At 38.5% G+C, this 21,031-nt stretch overlaps 1 protein-coding gene across 2 annotated transcripts in view; it reads right to left on the bottom strand.

Annotated features, from left to right (window-relative positions):
- Positions 1-1,351: 1,351 nt before the first annotated feature.
- LOC128654285 (signal transducer and activator of transcription 1-alpha/beta) overlaps positions 1,352-21,031 on the bottom strand; it is a 507,532-nt gene continuing 487,852 nt past the window's right edge. For both annotated transcript variants that reach the window (XM_053708137.1, XM_053708138.1), the window contains exons 25-26: positions 20,312-20,383; positions 1,352-2,502 (exon numbers count right to left, since the gene is read on the bottom strand). In XM_053708137.1, coding sequence (XP_053564112.1) covers positions 2,429-2,502; positions 20,312-20,383 — 146 coding nt within the window. In that variant the 3' untranslated portion in view covers positions 1,352-2,428. The remainder of the gene's footprint in view (positions 2,503-20,311; positions 20,384-21,031) is intronic.

Raw genomic sequence — 21,031 nt, forward strand, 5'->3', positions numbered from 1 at the left:
TATCTGTTAAATCCAATAAATTATCTGATGTACTCTGGGAAGGAGTGCAATATGTAACCTTTCACTTGCGCTTGGTAGGGCGAGGTAAAGCATTAAAGGCCGCAAACACCGGCGTCTGAACTGCGCAGTAACGTCTGGTGAAAAAAGGCCCCCTCCAGATGGAGGATCAGCAATGCTATGGGAAACTGCATGTGTAAAGATATAAGAATGTAGGGTACAACCCTCACTGGACGACAACTCCTCAGAGGTGTACGGTGCATTGGTATCAAACATGTTTGATATTATCACATTATCAAGGCATATGAAACATAATTGAGAGGGGGGATCTAAGGCCTCCTCACAATATAAACAGGAATAACTCTTTAGGAATAGAGGGAGTACCCTCTAAAGTAACAGAATCCTCCATCGCTAGTGCAATAAGCGGAGAACTATAGAAAATAAAACAATCTTATTTTATTCACAAAAACGGCACCCTTATGCCCCAATGGCTGGGGCATTTCCCACCTCCTATGACCCAGACAGTACAGAGATTTATGACTCCTCTCTAATAAACACCCAGTCAAGAAATAGGGAATGAAAACTGCGCAATGCAGGACCGTCTCTGCTATGAGAAAAAGCACGCCAAACTTGTAAGCTTTACAGCTCTCAAAGTGAAAGTGAAACCTGTATATTCCATAACAGCCTATGAGCCCATAACATCTCACACATAAAAGAAGCATAACATCAAATAAACATATAAGATTATTCCCCACTGTTCAATAATTCTCCTCAGAAGATATTAACCCTTGATTCTATACAGATAAAAGGAGTCACACTGTGACCCTGTCTTCTTGCGTTATCATAGATGTATAAAAAAATTAAACGATCTTACCAGAATCTATGCCGTGGAACAGTAACACGGCCCTTCAAGTGTGAGAGATAATAGTGTCTCTTCTGACATGGACTTGAGAGAAGAAAGCAGGCAGCGAAACTCGTCAAAGCAGATTGATTATGGAGCTGTTAATATGAGTCGGGATGGTTTCGCAGAAAGACTCTCCCTGCTTCTTCGAACTCTAACTTTCCTCCATGCTCTTACTGAGAGGCTGACAGGAATACTTAAAACTCCAGTCCCATCTCGAAGAGTACTACCCTCCATAAGAGACTACTCCGAAATCTTCTGACACTTCTCTGCCAACCTCCTGTGACGAAAGGCAAAGAATGACTGGGGTTATGAGGAAGTGGGGGAGGTATTTAAGCCTTTGGCTGGGGTGTATTTGCCTCCTCCTGGTGGCCAGGTTTAGTATTTCCCACAAGTAAGGAATGCAGATGTGGACTCTTCCCATATTAAGAAGGAAAACAATCTTACAACATATTCTATTAAAACTAGAATTTAATAACAATCAGAAGCACATCCACCATTTTAACATGATTCCATCCATACACAATTGTACATAACTAATCTGGGTTTACATTGAAGGTAAAAATCAAGCTCTGTATCAGTCCAATGTATAAATGATTAAAACAATAACTGTCAATATGTGGCAGTATTTATACAATTTGGCTGTTTGTAAATTTATGGAAAAAGAGAATGTGGATGTATATATTCTGTGTGTGAACAATCTGTGTTCTAGTTATTTTCTCAATCCTGACAATTTTGACATTATGAATGTGTGTTAAACATCCAAAGCCTGTCTATGGGCTCTCTCATTACAGCTTTTCCCACACAGTAATTATTTTTTAATTATTTAGTAAAAAGTGCAAATATTCAGAATGAGAGAAGACAAAGCAAACTCATTTTTAACAGTTTGAAAACAGCTTTACACAAAACATATTATTTTGTTTGCAATCACTAATATTTTAGTGCAATATGTCAATGACCACCAACAGTTGGCTATGGCATTCTTTATGGAAAACATACGCAATCATTTATATCTGAAGATTCGATAATTTCAATAATTTTCTCTGCACATTCATACATAGGAGTGAGAAATTGCGATATCTGTGATACAACTTTCATTGTAATGCTGTGATGTATGTTTTAGTTTTCCACAAAACTTGCTCATGATGTTTCATACACCACAGGAGAGTGACACTGAGTCGTAGTACAACAATTGTCCCTTCAAGATTTGTTAATACGGCCATGTCGAGTGTTCTCCAATCAGTCTTTGTTTACATGTCTGAACCTATGTAACTGCATAGTTTTGATCTTCTCTGGCTATCAGGCCATTTCATATTTGAAAGATCGTTAATTCCATTCTGGATTCTTCTCTTGGCTTTAGAAAGCCTAATAATACATTTTCTATACTCTCGTCTTATTGCAAAAGAAAGGTTCATACATATAATCGGAAATGAGCTTGCAAAGTCACCAATGTTGTGGTTTCTATGAAGGGAATTAAGCACTCTTCTTTTTGAATAAAATTGGTATGGAAATGCAGTTCAGTGAAAACAATTACTGTAAATCCAGATTCATAGATGACATCATTGGATCATTATTAGATATCATATACATTGTGAATTCCTTGCCTGCATGAAAAGACAAACAAAAAATTAAGAAACATAGCACTGAGACTATAAAAGTTAAAAAATAAATTTGTGCTTACCTGATAAAGGAATTTCTTTCATGATGGTGAGGGTCCACAAGCCATCACATGTGGGATTGAAGTCCATTCCTCTAGGAGGAGGCAATATGCCCAACATAACAGAGCTTTTAATCCCTCCCACTTTCCCATGATCTATCAGTCATACATATGGCCAGGAGAAATTAGAATTTTAGAAAAGTAGGAAAGCTAAAGCATGGTAAGTGAAGGGTAAATTGGTACTGCCGCCAACTGTGCTGAACAAACAAGGGTGGGTCATGTGGACGCTCACCCTCATGAAAAAAATTAATTTATTAGGCAAGAATAATTTTTTGTTTTTTTATTAGATGGTGAGAGTCCATCACGTGAGATCCTATACCTAAGCTGTTAAATCCACAAGACCATCATAAAATAGGACGAAAAAACAGTTAAGGCAGATATGGCACTAAACAGGCACAGGAGCGACAAAACTTTCATACAAAAAGAAGTTTCAGAAGAATCAAACATGACAAAATGGTAAAATTTGGTAAAAGTAGCTACCTTACAATTTTGTTCAATGGAAGCTTCATTCCTGAAAGTCCAAGACAACTGCTCCAGTAGAATGAGCAGTAATTTGCTCAGGGGGATACTTCACTGCTAGCAAGTATGCTTTGCAAGTCAATACTTTAAGATATACTGCTAAGGTAACTAATGAAGCCTACTGTCCCTTGCAGAGACCAGAGAAAAGAAAAAAAACAAAGAAGAATGTGTAAATTAGTTTGTGGCCTGAAGATAAAACTTCAAGGCCATGACGAAATCCAACTTGTGAAGTAATCTGTTTTTAGCATTTCTTGGAGCTGGACAGAAAGATAGAACCACATTTCCTGATAAATGTTATCCAAAGATACCACTTTAGAAAGGAAAGACTAGTTGGTTCTCCAAACCGCCTTGTCCTGATGAAAAAGCTGGTATTCATACTTTATAAGGAATAGACTGGTTCTATTGTAAATGAGATAAGATGTATATTTAAATACATGAGCCTTATTCAATAAAATAACTCATGTCCAATTCACGGTTCAATCCCATGGGTGTAATAGTCCTTAACCTGTATATCCAATAAAATTCTTGTTTTAATAGCAGTTTATGATTATCACCACCTCTAATAAGAGCTGTCTTTAACACAGGGCAAAAGGGGCAGCTGTCCATGGCCCAGTCTTTGTTGTGGGGCCCAAGAATTCTTAAATGCCAGACTGCTGATGTCAGTCCTAACACACATAGTCAAGTCGTAATACTGTCACAGTCAAAAGTTCTCTGCTTATATTTATTTGTGAGAAACTGTGCCAGACTGTGCCGGTGTCATGTGACATGCCAAGCTAGTGCCATGTGCTGCTTTAGGTGTGCACTGTGCAGCACTGAATGCTAAGCCCTAACTCGGCATCCAGCCAGGCCCACTGCATCAGAAAAGGTCCTGCTGGAGTTACCACTGTTACCAGGTAACTGCTCTGGTGGTGGGGATTGTTCAGGGTAGGACTAACTGTAGGCGCATGCAGCAGAAAGCTGGAGTGGAAGGCACGTGAAGATTTGAACATCTGTGCAGCTGCAGACACTGCTCTCTTCCGTCTTAAGGCTGTGTGACTTGTCTCACACTGTATCCATGCAACCTTGGACAGACAGAATCCAGTCTGCTTGTCCACTTAGCCCTGCTCTTTCTGCTGTGGCCCTCAGATCAACTAACTAAAGTTTGTTAGGGGTACAGTTCTTTGTAGAAAGGTGTCAGTGGAAAGAATAAGTGCACATACGCCTCTCCCCCATGCAGCATAGTCTAGTGCAGGGTGAGAGGGAAGTGACGTGCTTCTGTGGCTGATGTATAGTGTCATGCTGATACTTCACACATTAAGGTAAGGTTTATTTTTATAGATTTTTTTTCTCTCTGTCTAAGATTTTACAGCTTCCCATAGTAGTTCTGCTGTTCTAGTCAGTAAACATATTTGTTTGCACCTCTATGCTTCCTTCTCAGTCTTTACCTTGCTGTGCTCCTGTTGGCTGCTCTAAATCTATTTAACAGCCCTAAATCTATTTAACCAGCTAACCTCACACCAGAATCACATTGAAAAGCATCAGCTTGATTGATTAGATGATCCATAGCTGATCTTGTTCTCCCCAAATGTCAGGATTCCCCCTTACAGGTCAGACACACATCAGTATACTGCAAAGTGCACACATACTTTGTATTTTTAAAATTGTATTATATAGAGTGTGTACATACATTTGTGTGTGCTCTGTAGTGTGTGTTTGTGTGTACATGTGTATGCTCTGGAAAATGTGTGTTTGTGCGTACATGTGTATGTTCTGGAGAGTGTGTGTTTGTGTGTACATGTGTATGCTCTGGAGCAGTGGTTCTTAAACCAGTCCTCAGGACCCCACAACCTGTCCAGGATTTAGGGATTACCCAGTTGTGTCTAAATTGTGTTTTTTTAAAAAATGTTTAAAAACCTTAGACACACTTGGGTAATACCAAAATCCTGGACTGGTTGTGGGGTCCTGAGGACTGGTTTAAGAACCACTGCTCTGGAGAGTGTGTGTTTGTGTGTACATGTGTATGCTCTGAAGAGTGTGTGTGTGTTTGTGTGTACATGTGTATGCTCTGGAGAGTGTGTGTGTGTTTGTGTGTACATGTGTATGCTCTGGAGAGTGTGTGTGTGTTTGTGTTACCATGTATATGTGTATGTTCTGTGTGTATATATGGGTTAGGGGAGTTTGTTATGTTAGGTATTCCCTTGGTATTAATGAAAGTGGTAATTTTGCTGTACAGTGGCTGTCTAAACAATAAATATGTAGTGAATATCTCAAAACTGGTGAAATGCTTTTAGGGGGCCCCAAAATAAATCCCTTGCACCGGGGCCCTGTAGACATTAGGTCCGCCACTGATTTTTATCATGCGATGCTGTGCATTGCAATAAATAAATATTTATGTACTTAAAAAAAATATATAAAATAAATTTAAAACCAACATTTAATTAATTAATTAGTAAATATATGAAATTAATCCACAGTGGAGGAATTTATATATTTATTTAGGACTGCTTAGGTCCAGTTTCACATATTGCAATTTATTTCATTTTTTTTTTTAAATGATTAGCCCAACAGTGGATGATCCACTACTGGGCTAATCATTTTAAAAATATATATATAAAATAAATTGATTTAGTTGTTTTTTGGGATGTTGGGGAGGAGAGCGAAATTGCATGGGCGGGGGGGGGGGGGGGCTTTGGGGCAAGAAAATGTTTGCCCAGGGTCCAGTCAATATTAAAGACGGCCCTGCCTCTAATTGGAGATCCCACTCTATCAATAACCCGAACACTCATGCTAAACACATTAGTCATGTGAGTTAAACTGTGATGAAAAGCATTATCTTAATAACAGGGTGTACATTTGGCATAGAGGCCAGCGTAGTAGGATTTGCTCTAATAAACAGTCAGATGCAATTAGCAATAATACACAAGATGTAAAGCAGGGAAAAAAGCGATCTAGATGTAGGAAAGGCACGATTGTGAATATGGATAAAAAGGTTACTTTTTCTAATATTGGGCTGGATTTTACTGATGAGGAAAATAATATTATTATGAGAGTTTGATACCACATCAACAGAGGAATATGTAAGTTCAGATGGTGAAGCTGTGGGTAGAGCACCATTAAGTATGGTTTCTGGATTGAATGTTGAACAGTCTAGTGAATTGAGTAATGGCAATAGTTCAGGAGCAAGACCTAAGTATAATACAGCTCAAGCCCCTGTGAGTACCCAGTCTGTGCCGCTTAGAACTGGTAAGCAACTACTCACAATTGTAGAGAAAGGAGAGGTAATCACCCTAATTGCCCATTTCTTAAAGACACTAGCTGGGATGTTCAATGGAATAGGGGCACAAGAGGGGAGGAGGAAAAAGCTCCAGACAAAAATCTAAAGGGACAGTCAACACCAGAATTTTTGTTGTTTAAAAAGATAGATAATCCCTTAAATACCAATTCCCCAGTTTTGCATAACCAACACAGTTATAATTATACACGTTTTACCTCTGTAATTACCTTGTATCTAAGCCTCAGCCCATATTTTAGTTCTTTTGACAGACTTGCATTTTAGCCAATCAGAGCTGTCTCCATGGTAAATTCACGTGCATGAGCTCAATGTTATCTATATGAAACACGTGAACTAATGCCCTCTAGTGGGGAAAAAACTATAAAAATGCATTTAGATTAGAGGCGGCCTTCAAGGTCTAAGAAATTAGCATATGAACCTCCTAGGTTTAGCTTTCAACTAAGAATACCAAGAGAACAAAGAAAATTGGTGATAAAAGTAAATTGGAAAGTTTTTTAAAATTACATGCCCTATTTGAAACATGAAAGTTTTTTTTGGACTTGACTGTCCCTTAAGTATCAATCCATGTAGGTACCACCTGAGAGTAGCAAACCTAGTCAGATGATGAGGTCAGATCACTGGGATATGTGGACTGGTTTTATGCCTTCAAGGAAAAATAAATTCAGACTATTTTGGATGTGAACAAATGTATTAGAAATCTGACAGTTAAACATTTTTCACTGACCAGACATTAGAAGATCAGATGGATACACATAAAAATATTGGTATCCCCTCAAGATTCTATAGTTAACCTAGGTTTTAGAGATAGCTGTGCTTTAGTAGCCATGCAGGATTTGGGAGATGAACATAGATTAAATGAGACAGAGGATGACTGTCCTAGAACAGAGTCTTCAGAAGTAAGGCTAAAGCAAAAATCTCAAGGTAAATCCCTAGAACTGTATCACAAGAGGGTAGTTGAGGAATGAACTGCCCTTTCAGAAAGATCGGGGATTTTTAGACCTAATTTCGCATACAAAGAGAGGGTGGCTTTTTGCTCCCTCCAGTGTAATTATGTTTTCATCAAAAAAATCAGATAAGGGTGACAGTGTGGTTGTCATGGATTGCATTGCTTATATTGAAGAGGCTAACAGACTACACTGTGACCCCACAAGAAAGTTTCAGAGGAGTCTAAAAATCCTCTTAGATGAGGGTTTAAAAAAAGGCTTTATAGATAGATCTACCTGATAAATACATTTATTTTATGGTGGTGAGAGTCCAAAGGCCATTATTCCTGGGGTTCAACCTCTGGCAGCGAGGAGGAGGCCAAGATTCCCAAAGCTCCCTCCCACCTCTCCTGTATTCTAGTATGAAATATAGCCAAGAAAGAAAAAGTAGAAAGGTAGGAAAGAACAAAGTGGGGAAAATGAGGTGCAAACAAAAACTGCTGCCCAAAAAAATAATTACGTAAGACATTAAAATTTGCGGGTCTTGTGGACTCTCACCACCATTAAAGGAATTAATTTGTCAGGTAAGCATACATTTTGTTTTCTTTCATAAGGTGGTGAGAGTCCACAAGCCATTATTCCTGGGAACTAATACCCAAGCTGTGGAGTCCACAAGTAAATGAGTGGGACAACATTGCTGCCTGATGGACTTTCCTACCAAACAAATCAAAGTGTTAGAATTTAAAGAAAGTATGTTGCTGCCTTGCAAATGTATTCAATATAAGACGCATTCTTGAAAATCCAAGAAGAGGAAACTTAATTTGTTTGGAAGAGGGACAAACAAATTAAAAGATTATCTGAAACCTTAGTAATTTAAAAGTAGAATTGTAATGCTCTTACAAAATCTAAACAAAGTAAGAGGCCATCAAATGAATTTTTTGGATTAGGACAAGGAGATGTTCTATAATCTCCTGATTGATGTTTTAAAAAACAGCACATTGAGTCGTATCTTGATGAAAATAAGACAAGAAAGTTTGCAAGAAATAGCAAAAAATTCAGAAAGTCTTCCAGCAGAAGATATTGCTAAAATCAACAAATCTTACAAGACAGAAGCTAAATGTCCAAATCATGGAAGTTCTAAAAGAGGAACCTGTAAAGCTTGTAAAAAAACAAATGTTCCAAAGAGGAGAAATTGGTTTATACACTGGATATATCCTGACTAAGCCTGAACAAAGCTTAGATGAGAAGACAGTAAGCAATTTCACTGTAGTATGAAACAAAAAAAAAGCCAAAATATGACTCTTTAAAAAGGTAGCAGATAAGTCATTATCTGAGCCGGCTTGCAAAAACAAAGACTTCTTGGAATTTTAAAAGAATGGCAGCTAAAACCCTGGTATTCATAGCAGGAAAGAAACAACTTTCCAAATCATTTGTGAAAATTTACTTGTAACATACTTTATGGTCTGAAATGAGGAGTTCAAATCAGCATCAAAGAAACTTAAAATAGGTATTCAATCTCTACTCCATCAAGATGGGAGACTTGAGATCTTGATAATTAGAGAAAGCTTGACATCAGAATCAAGTTCGCAAACCAAGTTCTGCGGGGATGACTGAAGCATGTAGATTCATTTAGAATAATTTTAGCAATATCTTTATAGAACCTTCGTAAAAATTCTGGGAGAATAAAGTCTAAGACATATGAGACAGACCTTGGGCAATAAGCATTTAAAGACAACCAAGCCCAGCAGAATAGCATAATCAACAAATGCATAATAAATAGACAATGAGTAAGCACTTAGGGCCAGATTACAAGTAGAGTGGTATTTAGTGCTCCCACTTGAGTGCTAACTCCGCTAGAAGTAAGCTTTTGGCACGTGTCGGGTTGTGCTTTTATTACAAGTTGAAAGTAAACGGTTTCCGCTCTTGTGCTAACTCGAAGGGCGTAAAAAGCCGACCTTACAATATCACATGCGATTACGTATTCCCGCCCCCCTCCCCATACAAGTCAATGGAGCAAAAAAGAGGGAAAAAACCTAACACCCTACTCGCGTGCAAACCCGATTGCATATTCTCAAGTGCACTAACATGAAATTAAAATATTAGTATTTCATATCCCAATGTTCTTCACATAGCAGAATATGTTCCATTTATTCATAAACACATATTTCTACATATTTCTGAAAGTATATATATATATATATATATATATATATATACACATACATACAGTGGGGCAAAAAAGTATTTAGTCAGCCACCAATTGTGCAAGTTCTCCCACTTAAGAAGATGAGAGAGGCCTGTAATTTTCATCATAGGTATACCTCAACTATGAGAGACAAAATGTGGAAACAAATCCAGACAATCACATTGTCTGATTTGGAAAGAATTTATTTGCAAATTATGGTGGAAAATAAGTATTTGGTCAGGGGCAGGGGCAGGTCTACCCGGGAGAGCGTGGAGTCCGGCTGTTGCACAGTGTTATAAGCTTCGTGGAGGGTAAGTTAAGCTGTTTATACACTTTTTTGATCTGAGGACGGACTATTGTTGGTCCGAAAATGTTCACTAATAAAAGTGACACACTGTTATTAAGTTCCCTTATTGTTCTGCTGCACCCAGGGCATTTGACTGAGTATGTTTGGAGTGCATCTTCCCCCTGAATCTATATATATATATATATATATATATAATAAATAGCCAGTGGCCCAGCACTCCTTCCGCACAGGTGTAGTCACTGCCTGGGTGCTATCCTCAGGTCGATATTAAGGGGTGTGTTGATGTTGGAGGGCACTCACAGGACATGTTATAAAGCAAATAACTATTCAACTTTATTTCAAAATTAGTTTCACATTAATTAATTAATGTGAAACTAATTTGGAAATAAAGTTGCATAGTTATTTGCTTTATAACAAGTCCTGTGAGTGCCCTCCAACATCAACACACCCCTATATATATATATATATAACACAGGAATGGACCACACTCACAGACTGGACTGGGTACACATCCTAAGCCACTGTTAACTCCACAGCCCTTAACACTGACAGACAGCTGCACAGTTACCAGCAATCCAGGCAGTTAACCCCTAAACAGCCCAATACTCAGTAATGTTTAAAAGCAAAAGTGGGGGAAGTCAGTTACATTTGGCGCCAAAGGATCAAGCCCAGGACCACGTCAAGGTCTCCCCCTTCCTAAAACCCTAAACCAGCACCAACAAAATGCATACTTTTAAACAAACCAACTGGGAACCTCCCAGGGTGACACAGTCTTTTGTAATCTCCCCTATGTAAATACAAAACATAGGAATGGACCGCACTCACAGACTGGACTGGGTACACATCCAAAGCCACTGTTAACTCCACAGCCCTGAACACTGACAGACAGCTGCACAGTTCCCAACATCCCAGGCAGTTAACCCCTGACTATGGTCAGAGGTACTATGTACACAGCTCTCACTCCCAATGGGCAAAGGCCCAGAGACTTACCTACTACACCTTGACATCCCTAAAATACCTAAGGCTCGAAAATATCTTTTCATCTATATATTGATGGCAACCAAGTTAGTCATAGTGAGACACTGGAAGCAGCGGACCTCCTCCTCGATACACAAAGTCACTGAGTTGCTCTCCTACATCAGAACAATGGAGGAGGCAGTATTTCTAAATAGAGGAACATTCGATCACCACTCAGAAATCTGGGCCCCCTGGGAAGCTCTTTCGCAAACCTCCACCGTCAAAACGTAGAAGTCTGAATCTACCCCCCCTTTTTTCCCCAACCCCCCCTCCCTTGGAAACAGACACTTGGGTTTATACATGTTTATTGCTCACGCACTTGGTTAATTATAAATAATAGAGCTATATTACCTAAGCTCTTAAGACTCTATGTTATACCAAGTTAAACTTTGCACTAGTGAATTGTTTGAAAAGAGGACCTGATAAAATCCATGAACTCGGAATGCAACAGAAGACATGGACTATCATGCCCTCACTCACATATGTTAACTCAGAAAATTGAGGTATGTTTTATTTTTCTTTACTTCCTCGACGCCCCCTTAAAAGGACGGAGAGGCACACTAGTAAGGCATCTCCTCCCTTGATTCTGTAATACTATGTAACGTGAATAGAAGTACCTAAATAGGTCTTACAATTGTTGATTTCTGTATGTTTTAATACCTCAATAAAAATTATTTATAAAAAATAAAAAAAAACCCTGATGTGCGCAAACACCCACAATAAACCCTTTTTCTCAAGTGGGTAACTGTTGGCGTTCCACTCGTAAACTAGCCCTTAGTTTGAATTTCATAAGAGTAGTAGATTTTTTTTCTGACAAATTCCAACATTTGTTTTATTTTGCTTCTTATTGCATGATGTGACAACCATAAGCCAAATCACAAAATACATATACGTATATTATGTGAATCTCGCTCAGTACGAGCTGCTGCCTTAGAAAGTGTGCATATTAAGATAATGGATGTGAATTGGAAAGTTGTTTAAAATTGTGTTTAATTTTTACTTTAGTAATCCTTTAAAAGGGAAACCTCCTTGTGTAATAAAAGCAACTAATAATAATGCACTTTATAAAAATACCTGACCCTTCAGTAATGACACATCTGAAAAATGGCAGTTGCACTCAGCAACAAAGGAGCAGTTGACGAATTTCAAAAAGAAAGGGAAATAGCCCAGTTATGAACTGTAACAGCTATACTAATTCAGCGCACAAAAAACAAAATGCGCACCTACTAATAGCCTGTGGGCTATGTGAGTGTAATAAATCGCTGCACTTACCTCAGATGCACCCAATCTGCCGCTCATAGTGGCTGCAGAAAAGACTGCTTCCGTTAGAGAGCCAATCTAGTGTTGTGTATGTCACAGCAGAGGATCTATGTAAGGAGTTTATCAAGGGCCCAACAGGAGGAGGCTAGGGATCAGTCACTGCAACACCTGTGGCAGCCATGTGACTAACTCCTTCACTGGGAGTGATTCCGTCACTGCCCCATACCCCAATCTCCCCTCTATCTCTCAGTAGCAGCTCTCTGAGGGGAAAATTGGACCCAAATAAGTCTAAGGACCCCTCTAAAAAAGAATATGGAGCACATCAGTTCTTACCTTCCTCCTATGCAGGCAAAGAAAAGACTAGAATTACCGAGAGGTGGGAGGGATTAAGTGCTCTCAGATCTTTGGGAATCTTTGTCTCCTCCTAGTGGCCAGGAGTTGAATCTCAGGAGTAATGGCTCGTGGACTCTAACCCCCTAATGAAAGAAAATGGTAACAACATTTTTGCTTGAACATAACTATTTTGGCTTTAATGGACTATTCTACCTCCAGAGATGTGGTACGGTAATGTGGGCCCTTTATGCACATCATACTCCAACCTTTTTATGGGCTGGTGGGAGGTGTACACATCTTTGAAAAGAGGAATAAATTTATGGAGAATATTATTTGTTATAGAAGATTCAATGACAATCTACTGTTTATTTGGAACGTATCATCTGAAAATGTCAACTCTTTTCATAAATATCTGAATCGTAATGAAATCATTTACTCATAAGTGGAATCAAGTGAGGTTTAATTACCTTGAAATTACTTTGATTAGCAATGGATACAGAAAACAGATTGAATAGGAGTTGTTTAGAAAACCTATAGTGGGCAATACGTTGCTTCATGCCAGAAGCTGTCATCCACAACATGTTTATAAGGGGATAGTTAAGGGTCAGTTAAGGAGGATAAAGCGTAATTGCTCCCAAAGAAATACGGCTTTAAAGGGACAGTCTACACCAGAATTTTTGTTGTTTTAAAAGATAGATAATCCCTTTATTACCCATTCCCTAGTTTTGCATAACCAACACTTATATTAATACACTTTTTACCTCTGTGATTATCTTGTATCTAAGTCTCTGCAAACTGCCCCTTAATTTCAGTTCTTTTGACAGACATGGATTTTAACCAATCAGTGCTGGCTCCTAGGAACTCCATGTGCGTGAGCACAGTGTTATCTATATGACACACATGAACTAACACCCTCTAGTGGTGAAAACTGTCAAAATGCCCTGAGAGAAGAGGCGACCTTAAAGGGCTAAGCAATTAGCATATGAACCTCCTAGGTTTAGCTTTCATCTAAGAATACCAAGAGAACAAAGCAAAATTGGTTCCCTAATAAAGTCCCATGGTTTCCAATATCATTTGTATGCCGACGACACCCAAATCTACTTCTCTGCACCAGACCTATCTCCTTCATTGCTAACCCGTGTCACTAACTGTCTTTCTCACATCTCTTCCTGGATGTCCTCTCACTACTTCAAATCTCTCCAAAACTGAGCTCCTCATTTTCCCCCTTCTTCAAAAATCTCCACCCCCAATCTCTCTATAACTGTCGACAACTCCATCATTACCCCTACCCCGCATGCCCGATGTCTCGGGGTCACATTTGACACAGATCTTTCTTTCACTCCTCACATTCAGTCCTTGGCTAAAGCCTGCCGCTTCCACCTTAAAAATATTTCTAAAATTAGACACTTCCTTACACAAGACACAACTAAGATTTTAATACACTCTCTCATTCTTTCCCGCCTCGATTACTGCAACTCTGTCCTCTCTGGTCTCCCCATCTGCCGCCTATCTCCTTTACAATCCATAATGAATGCCTCTGCCAGATTCATCTTCCTTACACGTCGCTCTTCATCTGCTGCACCTCTCTGCCAATCCCTTCACTGGCTTCCTCTTTATTCTAGAATCAAACACAAAATTCTCACTCTGACATACAAAGCCCTCAACTGCACTGCTCCCCCCTATATCTCAGACCATGGGGCCTAGTTATCAAGCCGTCAACCTCAAATACGCTGGAATTCCGCAGCGTATTTGTGGCGAGGCTGATTCGCCTTAGTTATCAAAGGCTCGAGACCGGCAAAAGTAGAATTTTGTGACGTAAGCTTCGATCCGCCGGACTCAGTCTGACACAGATCGATTCTTACGTCACTCCAGATGTTCCGCACACAAGTGCGGCACATTCTTACTACTTTTGCTAGTTATCAAATGACTAGCAGGTACGCTCGGCACTTTTACGGCCCAGCGTACCTGGTTTTCAAACCGCCACCCCTGGAGGCGGCGGATCCCATAGGAATCAATGGGAGTCTGACCATAGCGAAAGTACAAGTTCGCTGCTGACAGACATCCCATTGATTCCTATGGGAGATGTCTGCACCTAACACCCTAACATGTACCCCGAGTCTAAACACCACTAATCTGCCCCCCCTACAACGCCGCAACTAAATAAAGTTATTAGCCCCTAAACCGCCGCTCCCGGAGCCCACCGCAAGCTACTCTATACATATTAACCCCTAAACCGCCGCTACCGGAGCCCACCGCAACTATAATAAATGTATTAACCCCTAAACCGCCGCTCCCTGAACCCGCCGCAACCTATATTAAATGTATTAACCCCTATCCTGCCCCCCCTACACCGTCGCCACCTATAATAAATTGATTAACCCCTATCCTGCCCCCCACTACGCCGCCGCCACTGTAATAAAATTATTAACCCCTAAACCTAAGTCTAACACTAACCCTAACGCCCCCCTAACTTAAATATTAATTAAATAAATCTAAATAATATTTTTATTATTAACTAAATTAATCCTATTTAAAACTAAATACTTACCTTTAAAATAAACCCTAATATAGCTACAATATAAATAATAATTATATTGTAGCTATCTTAGGATTTATTTTTATTTTACAGGCAACTTTCAATTTATTTTAACTAGGTACAATAGCTATTAAATAGTTATTAACTATTTAATAGTTACCTAGCTAAAATAAACTGAAATTTACCTGTAAAATAAATCCTAACCTAAGTTACAATTACACCTAACACTACACTATACTTTAATAAATTATTCCTATTTAAAACTAAATACTTACCTGTAAAATAAACCCTAATATAGCTACAATATAAATAATAATTATATTGTAGCTATCTTAGGATTTATATTTATTTTACAGGTAACTTTGTATTTATTTTAGCTAGTTAGAATAGTTATTAAATAGTTATTAACTATTTAATAACTACCTAGCTAAAAGAAATACAAAATTACCTGTAAAATAAATCCTAACCTAAGTTACAATTAAACCTAATACTACACTATCATTAAATTAATTAAATAAACTACCTACAAATAACTACAATTAAATACAATTACATAAACTAACTAAAGTACAAAAAATAAAAAAAGCTAAGTTACAAAAAATAAAAAAATAAGTTACAAACATTTTAAAAATATTACAACAATTTTAAGCTACTTACACCTAATCTAAGCACCCTAATAAAATAACAAACCCCCCCAAAATAAAAAAATGCCCTACCCTATTCTAAATTAAATAAAGTTCAAAGCTCTTTTACCTTAGCAGCCCTTAAAAGGGCCATTTGTGGGGGCATGCCCCAAAAAGTTCAGCTCTTTTGCCTGTAAAAGAAAAATACAACCCCCCCCAACATTAAAACCCACCACCCACATACCCCTAATCTAACCCAAACCCCCCTTACAAAAACCTAACACTAATCCCCTGAAGATCATCCTACCTTGAGTCGTCTTCACTCAGCCGAGCAGCGATGGAACCGGAGTGGACATCCGGAGCGGAAGAAGTTAATCCTCCAAGCGGCGCTGAAGAAATCTTCCATCTGATGAAGTCATCATCCAGGCGGCGCTGAAGAAGTCTTCGATCCGGGCGATGTCATCTTCCAAGAGGCGCTGAAGAGGTCTTCTATCCGGGCGATGTCATCTTCCAAGCCGGGTCTTGAATTTTCCTCCCGCCGACGCGGAACCTCCTTCTTCACCGATGGACTACGACGAATGAAGGCTCCTTTAAGGGACGTCATCCAAGATGGCGTCCCCTCAATTCCGATTGGCTGATAGGATTCTATCAGCCAATCGGAATTAAGATAGGAAAAATCTGATTGGCTGATGGAATCAGCCAATCAGATTGAGCTCGCATTCTATTGGCTGATCGGAACAGCCAATAGAATGCGAGCTCAATCTGATTGGCTGATTCCATCAGCCAATCAGATTTTTCCTATCTTAATTCCGATTGGCTGATAGAATCTTATCAGCCAATCGGAATTGAGCGGACGCCATCTTGGATGACGTCCCTTAAAGGAGCCTTCATTCGTCGTAGTCCGTCGGTGAAGAAGGAGGTTCCGCGTCGGCGGGAGGAAGATTCAAATCCCGGCTTGGAAGATGACATCGCCCGGATAGAAGACCTCTTCAGCGCCTCTTGGAAGATGACATCGCCCGGATCGAAGACTTCTTCAGCGCCGCCTGGATGATGACTTCATCGGATGGAAGATTTCTTCAGCGCCGCTTGGAGGATTAACTTCTTCCGCTCCGGATGTCCACTTGGGTTCCATCGCTGCTCGGCTGAGTGAAGACGACTCAAGGTAGGATGATCTTCAGGGGATTAGTGTTAGGTTTTTGTAAGGGGGGTTTGGGTTAGATTAGGGGTATGTGGGTGGTGGGTTTTAATGTTGGGGGGGGTTGTATTTTTCTTTTACAGGCAAAAGAGCTGAACTTTTTGGGGCATGCCCCCACAAATGGCCCTTTTAAGGGCTGCTAAGGTAAAAGAGCTTTGAACTTTATTTAATTTAGAATAGGGTAGGGCATTTTTTTATTTTGGGGGGGTTTGCTATTTTATTAGGGGGCTTAGATTAGGTGTAAGTAGCTTAAAATTGTTGTAATATTTTTAAAATGTTTGTAACTAATTTTTTTATTTTTTTGTAACTTAGCTTTTTTTATTTTTTGTACTTTAGTTAGTTTATGTAATTGTATTTAATTGTAGTTATTTGTAGGTAGTTTATTTAATTAATTTAATGATAGTGTAGTATTAGGTTTAATTGTAACTTAGGTTAGGATTTATTTTACAGGTAATTTTGTATTTCTTTTAGCTAGGTAGTTATTAAATAGTTAATAACTATTTAATAACTATTCTAACTAGCTAAAATAAATACAAAGTTACCTGTAAAATAAATATAAATCCTAAGATAGCTACAATATAATTATTATTTATATTGTAGCTATATTAGGGTTTATTTTACAGGTAAGTATTTAGTTTTAAATAGGAATAATTTATTAAAGTATAGTGTAGTGTTAGGTGTAATTATAACTTAGGTTAGGATTTATTTTACAGGTAAATTTCAGTTTATTTTAGCTAGGTAAGCTATTAAATAGTTAATAACTATTTAATAGCTATTGTACCTAGTTAAAATAAATTGAAAGTTGCCTGTAAAATAAAAATAAATCCTAAGATAGCTAGAATATAATTATTATTTATATTGTAGCTATATTAGGGTTTATTTTAAAGGTAAGTATTTAGTTTTAAATAGGATTAATTTAGTTAATAATAGAAATATTATTTAGATTTATTTAATTAATATTTAAGTTAGGGGGGCGTTAGGGTTAGGGTTAGACTTAGGTTTAGGGGTTAATAATTTTATTACAGTGGCGGCGTAGTGGGGGGCAGAATAGGGGTTAATCAATTTATTATAGGTGGCGACGGTATAGGGGGGGGCAGATTAGGGGTTAATAAATTTATTATAGGTGGCGACAGTGTAGGGGGGGCAGGATAGGGGTTACTAGGTATAATGTAGGTGGCAGCGGTGTCCGGGAGCGGCGGTTTAGGGGTTAATACATTTATAAGAGTTGCGGCAGGGTCTAGGAGTGGCGGTTTAGGGGTTAATAACTTTATTTAGTTGCGGGGGGCTCCGGGGGCGCCGGTATAGGGATAGAACAGTGTAGTTTAGTGTGAGTGCTTAGTGACAGGCTAGCAATAAAGCTGGGAAAAAGACGAAGAGCAGCGAGATCGGATGAGTGATAACTCTCACAGTCCGCTGCTCATCGCCCCGCGGCTTTTTGACAGCTTTATTTGATAACTTAGGCGAACGTATTCAAGGTCCGCGGCGGCAAAGGTAGGCGAGCTTAGGCGGGCGTATTGGGCCGGCGAAGGCAGAAAAGTAGACGGCTTGATAACTACCCCCCCTTGTCTCCAGATACTCTCCCTCCCGTCCCCTTCGCTCTGCTCATGACCTTCTACTCTCCTCCTCTCTGGTTACCTCATCGCACTCCTGTTTACAGGACTTCTCCAGACTGGCTCCCATCTTGTGGAACTCTCTGCCTCGCTCCACAAGACTCTCCCCTAGTTTTGAAAGCTTCAAGCAATCCCTAAAGACGCTACTGTTCAGGGATGCATACAACCTATGCTAACCTTACTGTATACCAGTTCCACTCCTCCATTGCTATCCCCTGAACCCCCTTAGCATGTAAGCCTAAGAGTCCAGCTGTTTGTAGATCACCTTCTTAAGAGCTGACTACAACGGTGCAACTCTTGGCAGGGCCCTCTACCCATTTGATCCCTATAATTGTTTTGTTGTACTCCGCATTTGTTTATAGTGTTGCGGAATCTGTTGGCACTCTACAAATAACCGATAACAATAATAATAATAATAAAAGTAAATTGGAAAATTGTTTAAAATTACATTCCATATCTGAATCATGAAAGTTTATTTTGGACTAGACTGTCCCTTTAAGGAAAGTAAGGCCCTACAGAAACATTTGAGACAGAGGGGGTATCCTTAGAAAATAGTTGAGAGAGCTCGAAGAGATATTTTTGACAGAGATTCTGACATTGCTGCCCCTATTAGGCCTATAGGACAGAAGGATCATAGCTTGATTATTGTCACTAAGTACTCAAATCCGTTATATGAGATTTGTTATATAATTAAGAAATATCTACCGATATTGCATTAGGATACTTGTCTGAAAGATACAGTACCACAGGGTTGTAGATTTGTATATTCTAGGAACCTGACCATGGGCAATTTAGTCTCCCCAGGGTGTGCCCTCTCAGAGCTCTTGGTTAAGACATAATGGTACTTACAGGTATGGTAAATACAACTGTAGCTCTTGTGACCATATCCATTAAGGAATTTAAATCAGTAGTGGTGGGTGATATTTTGATACAAAGGGTTGTGCTAATTGTACCACTAATTTTGTTATCTATTTAGTTGACTGGACATTTTCCAAGTGACAATACATAGGTCATACGACTAGGGATGTAGGTACATGGATAAAAGAGCAAATGTACTATGTTACTGGAGACCACCTCTGTTCATTCCTCTCAGAGCATTTTATTGAAGTACATTGTAAAAGTTTGAATACCTTTGGGCGGTGGATATTGAATCGGCAAGAGGTGTTTTGGATCTTCAAGTTGAAAACTCAGATACCTCTGGGTTTTTATTAAACATGTGATTTTAGATCTAACCACTAGGTGTCACTATAAGCTGAGTAAAAGATGTTATGAAGAGAAGTTATGCATACTTTGTATCCATGTATCTTTGCTTTTTAACTTTATATATCTTGTCAAATGTGTATCAGAAGTTATGGTAAACATATGTTGGACTTTAAGATACTGTTTTTACACTAAAAATATTGTACATACTAGTTGACTAAATATCTTATTAAGTAGCAAGTAGTAATTATATTAGGAAGTTATGTATAACTGGTATGCAATTATAAATATTGAATAATAAGCATGTACGTTCATTAAGTATTATTATTATGATATGAAATGTTCATATATATTTGCTGTTCATTTAATCCAATATGATGTCCATTACTGGTTTTGTTAACTTTTTTGATATGGTCATTGAGAGGTTTGTGTTTCTTTTTAACCAATTACTGTAAAAAGGTGTATTTTTAATGGTTTGTGGTATTTAGTATTGTATTGCTTATGACTTCGGTCTATTGACCGAACGGTCTATAGACCGCTTTTTACCCTCTCCTCTTTTTTATGTATATTTTTGTGTTTTTATTTTATACTTCAATAAAACTAGTGTTTTTATGCATGCTTTTTTCATTTTATTTTTTTTTAACTGTCCATCCTATCCAGAAAACAGAACAAATAAACAAAACAAAATCATGGTGGTTGTACGAGATGGTTTATTACCTGAATATATTGGGCTTTGAGCACTGGGTTCCTGGCTGTCTTCCTTAAAGAATAACTCCTCATTGGAAAGCTCTACAAGAGTGAGAAGGATAAAGTGTTCTTAGGCAGAAAAGTCAGGTATTAAAGTACAAATATATTACCTTTATTGATTTATTTATATGTAATGGTAACATTAGCAGCCCGGATCTCAGGGCTTTCTAGTTTTTTTTATTTATAACAGCTCCTCTATATGCTAAAATAATCTGCTCATGTATCTGCAGTATCAAATGAAGTAGGTGAATAAAATGCAGTAACAATACACAATGTTGAAAAACATTCAAATTTGCAATTTTCTTCATTCATTTTCCTGTCAGGAATATAGGGGAATGTAGTTTAATTTATTTGGTTTTGATATGCAACTTGATCCATCGATCCTTGATATTGTTATTTTTTGCAGAGTTTTTATCAGTGTGAGTGGCTGTAATTTTTTTTTAAATTTGGCCTCTATCAGTGTTAATTCACTATTTCTATTTTGTGGCAAGAGTGTATTGTATTGGGTACTTGTAAAGTGCGGCTAATCACCCGTAAGGGTCTCAAGGCGCTGCTCATTTTATCGACTTTGGAAGGATGAAAGGCTGAGTGGACCTTGCCGGGGATCGAACCTGCTACAGAGCTCAGCCACAGTGCATTAGCATGCTGAGCTATCTGTCCAGCCTTTCAAAAGCCACGAGCCAGGTAGGA

The sequence above is a fragment of the Bombina bombina genome, chromosome 3 (assembly GCF_027579735.1).
Source record: "Bombina bombina isolate aBomBom1 chromosome 3, aBomBom1.pri, whole genome shotgun sequence".
In the NCBI taxonomy this organism is placed as follows: Eukaryota; Metazoa; Chordata; class Amphibia; order Anura; family Bombinatoridae; genus Bombina; species Bombina bombina.